Source organism: Lipophrys pholis, assembly GCF_963383615.2.
Source record: "Lipophrys pholis genome assembly, chromosome: 22".
NCBI classification, from domain to species: domain Eukaryota; kingdom Metazoa; phylum Chordata; class Actinopteri; order Blenniiformes; family Blenniidae; genus Lipophrys; species Lipophrys pholis.
In genome coordinates this window covers 8,187,420-8,204,367 of record NC_137644.1, presented here as the reverse complement: position 1 = coordinate 8,204,367, position 16,948 = coordinate 8,187,420, and the positions used below count along the sequence as shown (strand labels likewise).

General features: G+C 46.8%; 1 protein-coding gene across 1 annotated transcript in view; it reads left to right on the top strand.

Annotated features, from left to right (window-relative positions):
- kmt2e (lysine (K)-specific methyltransferase 2E) overlaps positions 1 to 16,948 on the top strand; it is a 28,563-nt gene that overhangs the window by 7,827 nt on the left and 3,788 nt on the right. Inside the window, 20 exon segments of the mRNA XM_080492206.1 lie at positions 1,285 to 1,469; positions 5,709 to 5,823; positions 6,684 to 6,913; positions 7,198 to 7,337; positions 7,698 to 7,879; positions 7,978 to 8,016; positions 8,109 to 8,309; positions 8,477 to 8,607; positions 9,445 to 9,562; positions 9,646 to 9,755; positions 9,845 to 10,097; positions 11,733 to 11,831; positions 13,662 to 13,733; positions 14,283 to 14,468; positions 14,548 to 14,874; positions 14,962 to 15,261; positions 15,405 to 15,555; positions 15,642 to 15,868; positions 15,986 to 16,042; positions 16,135 to 16,698. Coding sequence (XP_080348332.1) covers positions 1,399 to 1,469; positions 5,709 to 5,823; positions 6,684 to 6,913; positions 7,198 to 7,337; positions 7,698 to 7,879; positions 7,978 to 8,016; positions 8,109 to 8,309; positions 8,477 to 8,607; positions 9,445 to 9,562; positions 9,646 to 9,755; positions 9,845 to 10,097; positions 11,733 to 11,831; positions 13,662 to 13,733; positions 14,283 to 14,468; positions 14,548 to 14,874; positions 14,962 to 15,261; positions 15,405 to 15,555; positions 15,642 to 15,868; positions 15,986 to 16,042; positions 16,135 to 16,698 — 3,573 coding nt within the window. The 5' untranslated portion in view covers positions 1,285 to 1,398.

Here is a 16,948-nt window from a genome sequence, read left to right as displayed (position 1 = left end):
CTTTTTTTTTTTTTTTTAAATAATACTTCCCATTTTTTATTTTATTAAATGGCGATTGTACTAAGATAAATGCTACCGAAGGCCCAGGCAGCTTCAGTAAGAGCTAATCATCTGTATGTTAAAGTAATTTGCCAGAGGACCCAGGGCTTTCCTTTGAACGTGGCTGTGCAGACAGGAGTTGACAGCTAACGTGATCGTGAAATACAGCTTTCCTGGAGAGACGTAGTCCCAGTGCTGGCGTTCATGCAAGTGTATTGGAGGGCATGCTTTGGCGCATTCTTGCCTCACAGAACCCCCCATAGGCATGCAGGGGCAGGTCACTGTGAGGTAGCATCGTAGCTCGCCAAGTGTATTAAGCATGGTATACCCCGGCTCTGCAGCCGTTCTCCCGTCTACAACCTCAGCCCCGATCCGAGCCTTTGTTTGGCCCCAGTATGCCTGAGCCGGCGGAGGTGTGACCTCCAGCCTATTTTGTCTCAGCATCTGTCCCTCCCACTAATCCCGCTTATCAACAGAGCTCTCTGTATCAGGGGCAGCCACACTGACACATATGTTCCCGTCTGGATTCACATCAGATACAAATACATGGCTTAATATTTCCAGTAGTCTACTTAAGGACCATAGGGATACTACACAAGTTGCCCGACACCCAAGGCGTTGTTCACAAGCATAGCTGTAGAAGCTATGTGTAGCAACAATAAAACCAGAAATTTTACATAACTAAAATGTGTGGATAAATACAGTACGATTGTTTCCTGTGCGCTGAGTATGGAGCAGTCTTTTTTTTTTTTTTTGCAGTGGAAGGGGGGAAAAATGGCCTCTGTGTTGCATTTTCCCTTCTTTCCTTTCATGGCGGCTGACAGCGGTGTTCTCTTGCTCCCCTTTGTGGGAGCTTCCTTGCAGTGCAGCCTTCTCCATTCCTGGCAGATAGTGTGCAGAGGTCGATTTAGCGCAGTTCGCAGCAGCAACTCTGGCTGATTCACCTTACATCCTCGTCTCCTCAGCTATACATCAGTCGATAACCACAGCCTGGTAGCTCTGTCAGGGGGGAATTCCTCCAAACACCTCCCAGTCAAAGACTCTTGATGTGAAAGTATGAATCATGTTTCTTTGTGTGCTGGAAATGCCCCGTTTTCACTATGATTTGCAATTTCAGGTTTCTAAGTTTGTTCCTATCGCCTAAATGGAAACGCTGACTTTATATTTATGTTCTAAAAGTGTGAAACTACATATTAACATTATTGTCTTTGTTTTTTTCTGTCCTGCCTCCCTCTCTCTGTTCAGGCCTTGTGGATGCACTTAGATGTCTGCAATGACTGCTGTGGCTGGCATGCCTCAGTGTTTTGGACTCCCTTTCACTGGACTCAGTAGGACAAGAACTGATCAACAGAGAACGTCATGAGCATAGTCATACCAGTAGGGGTGGACACAGCAGACACCTCATACCTGGACATGGCTGCAGGCTCAGAGTGAGTAACACCAGGCCTCACACTTTCACTTTTCACCCCCCCTCTCCCCTCCGCCCTCAGCTTTGTTTCAGTCTCTAATTCATTCTTGTATGCCATAGTCTGTATCAAAGCCTTTCCTCTGTCTCCCCATTCCTCTGTCCCTCTTGTCTGATCTCTCACAAGAAGGAGAGACTTTTATTTGAGGTCGTATATTGCCCTCTCCTCTTTATATGCCTCGACATGTCCTGTGCAGGTCTTTTATGTTTCCTTTTTTTCCCCCTGTTGCTTTAGTCACTTCTGTCTTTTCAGGCTCATTTCTTCTGTTTACAATGTTCCTGCTAATGGGAAAGGAATTTGCAGGAGGTGCGGCCCCTCGTGTGTCTGTGTGTGTCTGTGTGTGAGAGAACAGATAATCATTGTATTAAATACATCTGCCCATGTAAAACTGGCTAAAGGCCTATGTTGTAGAAGCATGATGAGCAATTTAGCTGAATGACTTTACAAATCTTATCCTCCTCACCCAGAGGAGTCAACTGTAACTTTGGCCACAGAAACATTAACGTTATGGGTACTAGTTTATTTAAACCAGCAGTAGATTGTCATATTGCCCTTTTTACTTAAAACACACTGATTGATATCTGTGTGGGTAGTAACATGCCCTTTTTTTTTTTTTTTTTCTGTTGCCAATGAAACTTATTGATTATTAGCTTGTCTCGGTGGGCTTTCAGTTGCCCATGTGTGCTGTAGGTTATTCCTGCGTGGGGTCTGTGTAGACAAAATATACTGGGTGAAGTGCACCGCACTAACAAACATGATCATCCTTGATCCCCGCCTGATGTTGTAGCTTGGTGAATGCACATGTGTACGCTGTGTTCAGTCAGTGGAGCAGAAATGGTGCATGAAGCCATGGCAACAAGCTTGCGATTGCCCCTCCTCTCTGTTTCCTGTAGTCTTGTCAAGGACATTGCTGTGGCTTTTTCTGGTCAAATAAATGAAGCAAGAGGTTCGCGTATGACTAAAGAATAACACACACGTCATCTGCTCGCCAAGGGGCTCCTGTCTCTTTAAAGAAAGCAGAGCCCTCCCCTCCTGCCTCCATCAGAGCTGTTGCCGTGACAGCTTGTGTTGCCATGGTCCCCCCCCCCCCTTTTTTTTTTTTACTCTGCACTGCGCAGGGCCTGTTGCCATGGTCACTGCCCTGAGTGACAGGTGGTCCTCACATAGTCATGGCTTCTTAAACAGTCCCACCATGCTCCCCCCCTCCCTCTACAGAGCTCTGATGCCCTGGGGGGGGTAAAGCCCCCTCGCCTTGACTCTCTCACTGGGTCTTTGTCCGTCTGCGATGTGTCCGACTGCCTGCTGCAGATTTATTCAAAAGCAGATAACAAGCTTGAAAGGGGCTTTCCACCTGCTGTTGCTGCGCAGGTCCCGTCCAGACTGGAGGGACGACGCGGCGCTGGACCCGCATTCACGGCTCTGTGGAGAACTGTGCGTCTGCCAGCTGAGGCTGGCTACTCACCAGAGAAAACGGCATCACATCCCCTCCACATCCCCTGAAATCTGCAGCAGCGTGACCAGCTGTTGGCTAATGCAGTGTGTGTGTCCACGGTGACACGCAGAGCGCGGCGAGCGAGCGTGCGCGCACACGCTGGCACGTAGACGTAGTGTTGCCATGGCATCAAGTGGGAGCTCTTCGGGAGTGAAGGCGTTGCCTCTGGCTGTTGAGGGCTGCTCTTTCCCTCTCCTGCTGTTGATCTCTCCATTTTTGTCCACTCTGCCTCCTCACCCTCACGTAGCAGGTGTTTGCTATTGTCATATCTGTTCATAACATTTGCCATTCACAAGCTAAACATAGTACAAAGAGTGAGGTAATCCTTTGATAGATTATTTTGTTTATTGTAACAGCAGTTTAACTTTCCGGCTTCTAAAAAAATTCTGCTTATTGCTCGTATCAAACGTGCCACGTTTGTAAGAAACCTGCATTTGTGGGATGAGCAGTGCACCCATGGATAATTTGAAACCAGTTTATTTTGCTGGAGGAAAGGTTTACAAACACTAGAGCCTGGCACCTCCTCATCATATGGCTACACAGTCTGGTCACACACCACAACCAGAGTCAGCCAGCGTTGTCGGTTACTCCGAAACTAACCATGCACCCAAGTTGATTTCACAAGTGCTCTGGAGGTTGTCTCTCTGAAACCTCACTCTGGAGGAGCCATTGTTTTTATCTTGGAAGTCGGAATTCGATCCCGGTCACTGAATATGTGGGATTGTAACTGACATTAGGATCAACTTTAAGTTCAACCTCATGTTCTTAAGAAACATGTTGCTGCACACGGTCTTTCTGTACTCGTCGTCGTATCGCGATCATGACGCATGCCATGGCTGTTTGTGTTGGAACGTGACTGTGTGTGCATCTCTGCAACCCTCCCACTTGTTTGCACCGTGACTCCCGTCTCCCTCCTTTCCACCCCACGGGACCGGAGACATGAATGATACAAACCCTTCAGCTATGCACTCGTATCTTCAAACACTCTCACTTCCTTCTGGCTGAACAGGCTGGCTCACTTGTTTGCCTTGTGTCTGACTGTTTAGTGTTCTCTGCATCTGTCACTGATTCACTAGTTGATCAACCTGAGTTTATTCCACCTATTTAATTAAAAAAAAAAAAAACACTTCAGTTACTGACTAACAGGAGTTTTGTTCTGTTTTCTAATCCCTCAACTGTAGACTTTGCTCTGGTTAATTATTGCTGGATGAAAGTTAGTATGCAGCACACTCAAGTATGACTTACGATATTTTACAATATGTGCAGTGTTTGAGCTCAGGTAGCCATTAGCCCACACACGCCTCTTCTCCTGGATCCGCCTCCAGACCTCATGCATGCACTTACGTTTTCACTTTGACAGTGAATAGTTGAACGGCAACACACACAGGAAGCATTGCACACTGCTCTCTTGGCATGCACGAAGAGCAATAGGGCGAGAAGGGAAGAGCTCATGCAGGTACTGTAACACCAACTTACATCTGCACTCTGACAAGAGGGCCACGTTGTTCTGGATACAAAGGGAGATATGTGTTTTTATCTTCCGTTTGTCATTCATTTTTTGATTATTTAGCTGAAACAAGTATTTTCTTCTGAATGATGCCGTTCAAATTAGTTTTCCTTAGACGTGAATGTGACTGAAAGCCTATTCTCTCAAGTCTCAGGACATGTATAACCTGTTCAGAGACCTCGTCTTGTGTACTTACTCTGTATAAATGAGTAGAGTTGGAGCTTGATTTTTTTCTTTTGTTTGGGTACATTTGACAGTGGATGAGCATGTTCTCCAATTTCCTCAAACAAACAAACTTTTTTTTGTGGGGGGGGGGGTATCGTATGTATCTGACCTTGTAGCAATGTTAGAGGACCAAGTGAATGAATTTTTAACACGTGGATATTTTACTCACTCACACTTCCTGCCTTCATACTCATGTGCATAATGTTTGTACTATAGCGCTCAGTTGATCCTCGAATTTCCCTCTATTCCTCTTCCCCCCCGTCACACCTGCCTGTCTTGCCTCGTGTTATCCGTTTGGCCAGTTCCACTTCCCTCTTTCTCTGGAACCTCCTCCTCGCTAACAGAAGAATAGATTACTCATTTCATAATAAGGGTGGGTTGGGCTCAAACCACCAAACAGGCTCTCTCCTCAACTGCACTGTGATCCTGAGCAAAAGTTGCTCCACTGGTTTTGTATGAACTAGTTTGAAAAGGAAAAAAAAAAAAAGGGCTTGCATGTTTGTTGTTCTGTGAGAGGCAACATGTGTTTTTTGCACAGTGGACGGGGATAAAAATATAATTTCCCACTGTTAGCTGTCTGGCTCTAAAGCCCAAGATGTCATGTTAAGGTGAAGTGACGGCAGACGCTGTGTGCCCCGGTTTACAGCAGCCTTTGAATGCCCCTTGACTGTGATGGTCATATCCCAACTTTCTTCTTGGACTCAGACGTCTTGTGAAACTACCCTGTATCACAGCTGTGCATTTGAAGCACACTTGAACTGCTGGACAGAAGTGATGCACTCGTAAATAAAACTTTTTTTTAGATTGTGCTGATGGCCTTTTACAGACAAAAACCCAGCAATCCGACACATGCAAGTTAACTAGAACATGGTCCAGGGTGGCCAAAACTATAAGCGTCATCTAAAATTTCAATCAGATTTTTAATTTGTGTTTTCACTCTCCAGTATTGTTTACTCTGTGTCCTTGTGTTTCTTCCCAGCAGACCAGAGTCGGTGGAGGCCAGCCCTGTGGTGGTGGAAAAGTCCAGCTACCCGCACCAGATTTACAGCAGCAGTTCTCACCATTCCCACAGTTACATTGGCCTGCCTTATGCTGTGAGTATGCACACATTTCACATCCTCTCACACTCCGACGGATAACCTGCACACCTTGAGCTTGGCTTCAACGACGCACTGAATTAACTTGATAAATGAAAAACGACAGTAACGCAACACGAGCCATCGCCATTTCCTTGAGCTCGTCCAGCCATTCACACCTGAATAAGGGCAAAAGCAGCTGACGGCAGCAAAGTCAGGCTGAGGAGAGTTCATCATATTTCCTCAGTGAAGTGGAAACGGGTCCATAAAGCATTGTGTGTCAAGTTTTGGGAAATTAGCAGCACATATGCTTTAGGATAGCGCATTGAATCTTATGTAGGTTCAGAGATTTTAGGTAGCAGTGCTAATTTGCTTAAAAAATAAACATTGACTAGTTTACGACCAGCTGACACATGTTGAACAAGAAGAATTTCAACTGAATAAGTTTCTTGTGGATATTGCATTTAGAAATTCTGCGTCTAGATGTGCAGATGCAGCTAGCTGCATCTGGCCCTGGAAAGTGCATGGACAGACACACACATCAGATTCACAATGACACAAAATATGTTTTAGGACTGTAGGATGGAACTCAAGTATCCAGAGAAAAATAATAGATGCACATTGAGAACATCACCACAAAGAAAAGCCCTCTTAGCCTGGACTCAAACCAGGGTTATTATCTCCATGCAGCAATTATGTTGTTGATATTTGGATGACATACGAATGATTTCCTGTGAAATGTCCTGATCTTTACCTCTCTGCCTGCGCAGATTAACAATCCCTGGAAGAAGTGAAGCCTCAGCCGGTGGTTGTCATCTGTCACAATGCAAAGCATCAACTGCACCATCTGACCTGTGTGTTTTCTGCCTCCCCCTCAGGACCATAACTATGGGGCGCGGCCCCCACCTACGCCGCCAGCCTCCCCTCCCCCCTCCATGCTGATACGCCAAGTCGAGGGGGGGCTGTTTGTTCCGGGGGGCCAGGACGAAGCATCCAGGGGCACCACGCTCAGCACCTCGGAGGATGGCAGCTACGGGGCAGACATCACCCGCTGCATCTGTGGCTTCACCCATGACGACGGCTACATGATCTGCTGTGACAAGTGCAGGTGCGCCGCCCCACCCCCACCCCCATCCCCACCCCCCATAGTTCACTCACATGGTGACTGTGGTCTTTTTCTCACACTCGTCTTTGGCTCTCCCGTTTTGTATTTTCTTTTTCTTTCTTTATTTTTTTTTTCAAAATGGTTTGTTTGATATGCAGTTGGAGGATGAGTGAAACGTTTGTGATCTGACTGGCCCATAGCTAATATTAACAACCTAAAATACTGGGATGAAAGTTTACAGTCCCTTATTTTATTTATTTATTTTTTGTTTGTTTGTTTTTTTCCAGTGCCTGGCAGCACATAGACTGCATGGGCATTGACCGGCAGAACATTCCTGAAACCTACCTGTGTGAACGCTGCCAGCCCCGACACCTGGACAGAGAGAGGGCCATCCTGCTGCAAACCAGAAAAAGAGAGTGTTTATCGGGTAAGCGCACGCGTAAACAGTTGTCCAACATCCAACTGCATTCCCCAGAGTGATATTTGAGGTGTTCTAAGTTTTGTTTGAGAGATGCGTTAGTTTTGATCTCACTAGCTTCATGCTGCAGTAAATGGCCAGCTTGTTAGTGCATATATTGAGCTTGAGGCTGTCAGGGTGCAGCTTCCTCCCCCTGCTTCTGTTGAGCCTGTGTCTGGGACCGACTGACACCTGCTGGACAGCTTGCAAACTACGTTTTTGTCATTTTTGCAGTAATGTGCATTAGCCCTCTCTCTTTGGATTCAGCAGCTGAAGCCTTTGAATAATTTGTTCAGCACTCTCGCCTAATAAGTGCTTCCTTTTATCCAGATGGGGACACCAGTGCTACAGAGAGTGGAGATGAGGTTCCACTAGAGCTGTACTCTACCTTCCATCACACGCCTACCACCATCACCCTGACAACCGGGCGCCTCAGCACTAAGCAGGCTGATAAAAAGCGTAAGAAGAGTGGCGATAAAGAGCCGCCAGCATCTTCAGCCCGAGCGAAGAAGGTCACTTCAACTTATTTCTTGAAAAAAATACAGTAGTTTCATTATGTGCCTGAATATCGACTGACATTAAAGTTTCCTTTTGTCTACGTGTCCGACAGGCCTTCCGAGAGGGCTCCAGAAAATCCTCGAGAGTAAAGGTAAACCAAACGGAGAGAAAACATGAGCATTGTTCAAACAGTCTTCTCCTAAAACCTGAGCCTCTACTAAAGGGTCACACTGTGTTTCTCAGGGTGCTGCTCCCGAGCAGGAGCCGGTGGAGCACCCGTCCATGTGGGAGAACAAGATCAAGACGTGGATGGAGCGCTACGAGGAGGCCAGCAGCAATCAGTACAGCGAGGATGTCCAGGTCCTGTTGCGAGTAAAAGAGCAAGGCGATGGAAAGAGCCTGGCATACAACACGCACCCAGCCTCTTTCAAACCTCCTGTGGAGGTAAACACAATCTCACTGTGAATACATGGAACATTGAAGGCTTTGCCGCCTGCCTTCTGAGCGTAGTAGCAGTTTACAGTGCGAGCTTGTCTTCAGGGGTTTGGGAATGTAATCGGTTCCTGTTCAAGCTGTTTGCTGATGTCAGACTGTTATTATCTCTGTTTCAGAGTCAAGTTCAAAAGAACAAGAAGATCCTCAAGGCGGTTCGAGACTTGGCCCCAGACTCCCTCATCATTGAGTACAGGGGAAAGTTCATGCTTCGACAGCAGTTTGAGGCCAACGGATACTTCTTCAAGAGGTCAGCCTGAGTCACTGGTCGAAGGGAGTCCTCCCTTTCATCTAAAAAGAGTACCACTGAATTTTATAATCAACCCTGGTCAATTACTGGCTGTGGTAACTTGAGGTGGCAGGTTAATGAGCTTAGAAAGCAATTTAATGGAGAGATCAAGATGCATTTTAACCAATTTTAAACTAAAGAGTGCTTCCTCTGTTTCTAACAGCCTGAAGGGTCGGTAGTATTGTGCTCACAGGCTCGTGTTTATAGGTAAAATCAATGAATATCTGCACAACATCTCCAATCTAGAGGTGGTAAGACGGCCTCAATCATATATAAACAATGTTTATCGCCATGACATTGATGAAGAGGTTCTAGTCTGTAAACATGGAGGAACTTCCACTTTGGTTCTGGTTTATTGAGACAAAGTCTGGTAGTGAGTTTGACCCAAAATGTTTGAGTCCTCCACTTAACCAGTCAGATATGTTTAGCACTTCAAACCCCATTCCCAATGACCCCTTGACCTGGAACTTTTTTGGGAGCAATGAATAAGTCCACCACTAAATTTAGCTCCTGATTCCAGCAGTTGAAACACACACAGTTGAAGTGATGGTTTCTAGTATTTGGGACAATTCTATGTGCTTCAAATGTTACTTGTGTGTCTTAATTTTACATCCTTTGTAAATGTTTCTGTCTTGATATTTTATGTTTATTTTTGTTTTTTAATTTTTCCATCACTGTCTGGTTTTCAGCTTACTTGTCCTTCATCTGAAGCACTTTGAATTGTATAAACCTTCTTGAAAACTGTTGTATAAATTAACTTTATTGATTGTACGTTGACCTGCTCTCTCTTCTTTTCAGGCCGTACCCCTTTGTGTTATTTTATTCCAAGTTTGACGGTTTAGAGATGTGTGTCGACGCTCGCAGCTTTGGAAATGAAGCGCGGTTCATCCGCCGTTCCTGCACCCCCAACGCTGAAGTATGTGAACCTTCTCAATTCTTCAATTTTACTCCGATCAACATTGCAATTCTTGCTTATGTTTTGTGCAACTTCCTGCACAGGTTCGACATGTCATTGAAGATGGCATGTTGCATTTATACATCTACTCCCTGAGGCCTATCACCAAAGGCACAGAGATCACTATCGGTTTCGATTTCGACTATGGCAGCTGGTAAGTTATGACTAAGGACATTGTCTAAACTATAGGAATTTATCAAATTCAAATTGTTTCAAAATTATTTTGATTTTTCTGTTTTTCAGTAAATACAAGGTGGACTGTGCCTGTGTGAGGGGGAACCAGGAGTGCCCGGTGCTAAAGCACAACCTGGAGCCCACGGAGAACCTGAGCTCCGGAGGCCGACGCAGAGGGAGCCGCAAGGACAAGGAGTCCGTCCGTGAGGACCAGGGCCAGAACCAGAACATGGGTTTGGACGGTGAGGGAAAAAGCAAGAGCATGGGTGATGGCAAACAGCGCAAACTCTCGCCTCTCCGCCTGTCAATCTCAAACAATCAGGTGAGATCACACACGAGAAGCAGTCTTCTTTCACACTTCACTGCTCATTGACATGGTTAGATTTTTACATTTGCCCCCATAATCCATGCATGCAGTTTGAGTTTGATCTTTGTTGAAAGAAAAACAATCCATGCATGTGTATCTCATTGTTAGTCAAGCATCCTGTTTAGTTATCTTTTCCCATCATCCCTTTATGCATTCACATTTTGTCCCAACCAAACTACCAACCAGAGGACTTTAATTTTCTCCTGTGGAAATAGATCTGAAAGAGAAGGGTCATCTAATATTTGGGTTAGAGTGTACAGCTACTGCTGTTATCTTGAATTCTGCATAACCCCAAGTAAGGAACATGCCTGATGCAATCTGTAGATTTCTGACTGAGGCAATTGTCAGTTGCGTGCAATGAGAGGCAATATGGGGGATGAGAAGCCAGCTGAAATAGCTGGATATTGTTAGTAAAAAGCCCTTCAAAGACTTAAATATTCTCTCAAGTGTTTGAGACAGAGTAACAAAACTAGACCATGAAGGCAAAACTGAGGCGAAAGATGTGTTTGAAGAATAGACCATGGAGCAGATGACCAGACAAACCTGCAAAGCATTAAAATAACCTAAAAAAAGAATATTCCCATCATTTTCTTTTTTTTAAGTAAAAATAACTGCTGGTTGGTCCTAATTTCTCCAGCGGGTATCGCACTGTTTCAGTGCCAGACCAGGTAAATAGCATTAGCGTCAAAGCAACGGATCTCGAGAAAATGTTCACGCTAAAAATGTTCTGCCAAGCATAAGAGAAAAAAAAAAAACTTTAGCATCTTTTTATACAAACGAATTTCATATTGTTCTGAATAGATTAAGTAAAAATGCAATAAGTGTCCAAATTTTCAGGAACTACTTCAGACTATTAAAGCCTGTTCTGTAGGTTTGATATGCTCTGCAGCAGACTGCATTTAAAACTAATTAATGAGGGAACATCTGTTGAAATCTTGTGGGCACGTGAGTTCATCAGTGTTCCTTTACACAGGGCTATAATTGTTAACATCATTTTGATGTTTTCATTAAATCCACTTTAGAACATTAAATGTCTTCATAAAAATAGTTGATCTCAAAGCCTTTTTAAAATCTGAGCCTTATAGAAAACTTTTGCCTTTTATCAGGTTATAAACTGAAGTTTTCAGCAGATATAAACCATCACTCAAAGCTGATTAGGAAACACTGGTTGGCACATTCTGGCAGTCAAAGACAAAGTTGTCACTGCTGTAGGGAAGAAAGGTGAGATGCCCATACAAAGGAGCTTAGGCAGAATAAAAAGTGTTAAGGTGATCACACGATCTGCTCCAGCATTCATTCTCTAAGAGGCTGCTGCTATTTTAAACGAGCATTTCCAAAGCAGGCCACCACGTGTACCCAAAGGGAGTCCTGAGCAGGGATGTTTTGTACACAGACTACCCACAAAGTTTAGGTTACCCCACCCCCACCTTTTAAAGAGTCTTCCACCCCCCCCCCCCCCCCCCCCCCCCACAGACACACACACACACACACACTCTCTCTCTCTCTCTCTCCTACTCCTCTAGTCTGTAGCCAGACTTGAATGATCAGCCATAATAAAGCACAATACCCCACTCTTCCCTGCTCTTACAGGATCCTGACTTATTTGAGGATCTAGAAGACAAAACCTCCGTTAGCAATGAAGTAGAGATGGAGTCAGAGGAGCAGATTGCAGAAAGGAGGAGGAAGATGGTAAGTGTGCCAAGCTAGGGGCTACAGCTTCTTTTTGCCTTGCAGCCCAGCAGAAAAGAGCAAAACCAAAAGCCATGGACCTGTCCCTGTTGCTCTGGGTGTGGACCTAACTATTTGTCTGCTAAAGGCTTGGGTAGGAGCAGCTGTCCTCTACCTCCCCCCCCCCCCTCTTTGTCATTCACCTCCTGCTGGTGCACCCACCTCTGTCAGCGCCTGTGTCGTTATGTTGCTCAGTCCTCCTTTCTTTCCCCCTCTCTCTCTCCCCCCCTCCTTCAGCTTTGGTTTCACTCTCACAAACTGAGGCTTTGTGCTCATCTGTCATTACACAGTGACATTCATTTTCCTCGTTTGTTGCCTTTCTCCTCTCCATCATACGAGGAAATGAATAGAGAGCCTGTAAACTGCCGGTTGAAGTCATCCTCCTAATGCACATTACAGTCGGAGTGAGCCCGTTTCTTCAAGGTTCAGCCGCCTTCCTGTCCCTCTGCTCAGTGGCCTTCTGTCCTCGAGAGAGGGATCACACACACACACACACACACACACACACACACACACACACACACACACACACACACACTGGAAATTATCCTGCAGTCAGCTCCATTTCACACAGTAGACCCAAGGTGTAAAGTGCTGACTCATCTTTGGCCAACACAGTTGTTCTAATCGGCCAGAGATAGAGAAGTGGTTCGAGGGAGGGGATGGGCTGCAGAGGGGAGAGCCGTCCAATAGGCTTCCTTCTATGGGAATGTGGTGCCGGAGCAAAGAAGATCACAGGCGTAGTGGACGGCTCAACAAGGTGCAGGAGAGAAGATGTTGCTGTGTGTTGGTGCAATATGTTGCTGATCTGGGCTCCTTATTGAGAAAACCCTAATTTCCTGACATGCAGTCTAAATTTAGTTCAGTTTGTGGAGGCGTTGAAGTCTTGAATGTTAACTGCTCAGGTTAGCAGTGATTATAACTTTAAACAGCCATCAATCTTCTATACTGCTTTAGCTCATATTCGAACCCTTGACCTCCTTGCTCTGAGGTGTAAGCGCTCCACCGTGCGGCCCCAACTCTAAATAAATGTGCTCAAAAATCTATTCAACATCATCATCAATAGATCTTTTTTCTTTTTGTTAGTCCTGTTTGAAGGAGTTTCTTTTTTCTATACTGCCAGATATTTCTTAAAAGTCCATTGGAGGACAAACGGCGGACACAGCTGAAGATTTTAATGTTGCCCTTGAGAATGACCTGTACCTGAACCCCTTTCAATGTGATTATTGATGCCATTGTTTTCCATAAAAAAGCTTTGAAGCAATCTGCTTATTCTTTTCCTAACACAAGTTTCGGGTCAGTCGAGTGAAAAACACAATGTTTCGAGGAAAATTTCTCTCTTAGTCTGTCTTAAGTTAGAACAGACTTGAACTGTGATAACAAGTTTATTGCATGTCACACTATAGGAATAATTAGGATTCATTGCTCTTAACATAAGAATGCAGGAGAAAAAAAAGTGTCATAGTCTCAAAATTGTCAATTCTTGATTTGAGTGTGTCCATGCATGAATATTTTATTGCAGTTTTTCCAAAGTTTATTGCAAATGTGTTGGTGTACGTTACATTTCATGTCATTGCAGAAGACTCGATTTTAGTTGGGATTCTAGTTACTGGAGAACGAAGGGGCTTTAAGGGGTCTCGTCTGTATTTGAAATGTCCTGTTTTGTCGGATTTTAGGCTGCACTTCTCCAGACAGGACGTTTTCAGTGTAGGCCTGTCCATTATTTGTGAAGCCTTGTTTAGTGGGGACGTGTCTCTTCTAAACTGGGCTGTCTCTTTATTGAACATTCAGGCCAACCCAGCGGAGCAGTCCCATCTCCCTGTCGGGGCGGCTTCAAGCTGGAGGGGACTGAAACTCAAGGAGGTAAACGTGAGCCCGACTACAGCCGATCCCACCAACTTCTCAGCCTACCCCATATCGAGTCTCTGAGTGGTGACTGAGTGATGAGCGTACTAACTGTCCTGTCTCTGCAGTCTTCAGCCTGACCAGTGCAGGAATACATGTTGTCTCAGTATGATATGTGGTAGAAGGGGTGCTCGGACTGACAGGGGAGCCCTTTTTGTTTTTTGGTGGCGGTCACCACGGTTTCCATTAATAGACCTGGAGATAAAAGTGTGACACAGAAATCCGCACAGGAACACGTCAGGCTCGATCACGTTCTTATTCAGCCTCGCAACTTCCTGTCAATCCTGTCTCCCTCCTTTTCCTTTCTTGTCTTTTTTTTTTGCACTTTTTGTGAAATCAACTCTGCATTCGCTACTCGCACTCAGTTAGAACGGCTTGAGCACATTAACCTGTTGCACCGCTACCTCTGGGGTGGGGTTGTGTGTTGGGGGGGTAGTACTCTGTGGACTTATGGTTGGGCCCTCTCCATCACCCCTCCTCCCAAACCCCCAATGTAACCCTCTGCAGACAAGAGAAGAACGGAAGATGGAGGCCATCCTGCAAGCCTTCGCTCGCATGGAGAAGAGGGAGAAGCGGAGAGAGCAGGCGCTGGAGAGAATCGGTACCATCAAGTCAGATGTGGGCGGCCGCAGCGACATCAAAGAGGAGCCTCCAGCCACACCAGAGATGGCGGATTCACCAGCTGTCATGCAGGTGAGGCAACACAGACCCCCGGCTCAAAATGGTAGGATCAACAAGCGACCTTCATAAATGTCAACTTGTTTCATTACAGCCACTCCTGGAGGTAAAGGAGGAGCCGGGTCTGAAACCAGCCAAAGTCAAAGGCTCCCGGAACAGGAAGAGCTTTTCCCGGAACCGCACTCACATCGGCCAGCAGCGGCGGAGAGCTCGCACCATCAGCACGTGTTCAGACTTACAGCCCAGCTCTCCAGCTGAGTCCGTGGAGCCTTTGACCAACGACCCGCCAGAAGGAGAGATGCCCACTGCTCCGGAGCCGGAGGCCATCCCCTCACAGGCGCCTGACTGCAGCCCGCCACACAGCAGCTCACCTGCACCCGACAGGAACCGCACAGGGAGCAAGAGCTTCAAAACTAAAAAGGTACAGGCCGCTTTTAGATTTTTGAGTAATAAGTAAAGATCGGCCAAGAATTGTGAATCATTTCTCTCTCCTCTCTGCTTCCCACAGCACTTTGTGAGTGAGTGGGTTGGAGAGAAGCAGCAGGACCGCTGCGCGGTGCGAACGCCAGAACCCGTTCCAGAGAGGCCGCTGAGAATAAGCAGCGACCCCGAAGTCCTCGCCACGCAGCTGAACGCCCTCCCAGGCATGGCCTGCTCGCCACAGGTCTACAGCACGCCCAAACACTACGTCCGCTTCTCGTCCCCATTCCTGGCCAACCGCAGCCCCACCACTCCTGGAGTGCCCACGGGGAGGCGGCGTTCCCGAGAGCTGCCCGAAACGCCCCCGACCACCGGCTCCTGCAAGAAGGTACCAAGTCCCGCCTCATAAATATTCCCTCTGAGCTTTGGAGACGTAAAGCTGAAGAAATGTCCATGTTTTTTCAGCTTAACGTCAGCCGGCCATCCATCTTATATAATTTTGACTGACGTTGTCCCCTCTCCCTCCCACAGCGATGGTTAAAGCAAGCTCTGGAAGAGGAGGGATCTACCAGCCCCGCCAGGCGTCCCAGCCTTCTCATGCCCGGCGAGGGCCCCCTCAGCCCCTCCATAAACGGCGACTCTGACAGTCCCCTCCCTTATAACGGCACCTGTTTGCTACCAGGTGAGTCCATGTGAGAAGTCTGATAAATGTCAAAACGAAACGACAAATCCAGTTTTTTCACGCTCCCATTTGGCTTCTTTCCCCAGAGTTACCTACCCCACTGAAGAAGCGACGGTTGAGTCCTTTAGACGCCTGTATGTCAGAGAGCTCCACACCGTACGGTTCTCCTTGTGCCACGCCCACCCGGGCAGACCAATCGGAGGCGCCCACAACGCCCGTCTTACTGGCCACGCCACCTCGGCCTCGAACAGAGGAGCCGAGTACAGAACCCACATCTAGTACGCCAATGCAGTCGCTCAACCCCCCTCCGGAGGTGTGTAGCGTGTCTTTGCTTTTTTTGAAAGATGCCCTGTGCTGTAAATGAAGCAGGATTCACATCCATCAAGGTGATTCTGTTTGAAAGTACATTATAGGTGTTTTTGTTTCACAGAGTGAATCTTCAGTCGAGTGCTCGCCTGAGGTCAGTCGGAAACCTTCTGTGCAAGAGGTGAGATCTTTTAACTGTACAGCTTCATTAAAACTGAAGAATGCTCCAGTAGCACTGAAAACACCTAACTGGGATCCATTTTGTTTTCTCAGGCCGATCGTCCTCCTTCGTTGGTCTCCTCCCCTTGTGTCAGGGCTCCGAGTGCAGACGGACTCCCAGCGGAAGTCAAAGCATCGCTTCCAGAGAGTCCACCGCCTCCCCCTCCGCCTCCGCCTCCGCCACCTCCACCTGCAGAGTCCGGGGACAGCGGGGAGGATAGGGCGGACGGCGCGGCTGCAGAGTGCACCAGTGAGGCTCCCTCGTCTGCAGAAACATGCGCTTCCTCTTTTCCCGGCTGGATAAAAAGCCCAGAGCGGGGCCCGGCTGGACCAGCTGGTCTGAACTTCTCTCCAGTCAACTCCAACCTGCGGGACCTCACCCCGTCTCACACCCTGGAGCCTCTGGTGGCTCCTTTCAGGGCGGAGGTGGCTGCCGGGTCGGCGGCAGCGGGTCCCGCAGCGGGCTCAGTATCGCAGCAGACGTTCAATGAAGGTCAGGGGCAGTTGTTTTATCCCTGCTCCGAGGAGGGTTCTTCTCTTGGCTTCTCGCGCTCACTAAACTGTGAGGGCGCCGGCGAGGGAGGAGGCTCAGCTCAGAACCCCCCACAGAAGAAAAAGGTGAGATTGTGACTTTTAACTGGGAATAGAAAATATTAGCAAACACTATTGGAAATGTATTTTTACTTAACCAAAAGAGACAAATAAAAATTTAAACTGTACAAATATTATTTTATGTTGTATTTGCCAGGTTTCATTAAGCTCATTTATTTCTGCATTACTTACATTGATTTTAAGGTTTCTCCTGCAGTGTGGGTGAAATGGTGTTCTAATAGGCATTGGCTCAAGCTGCTTGTTTCCTGGTCTCATG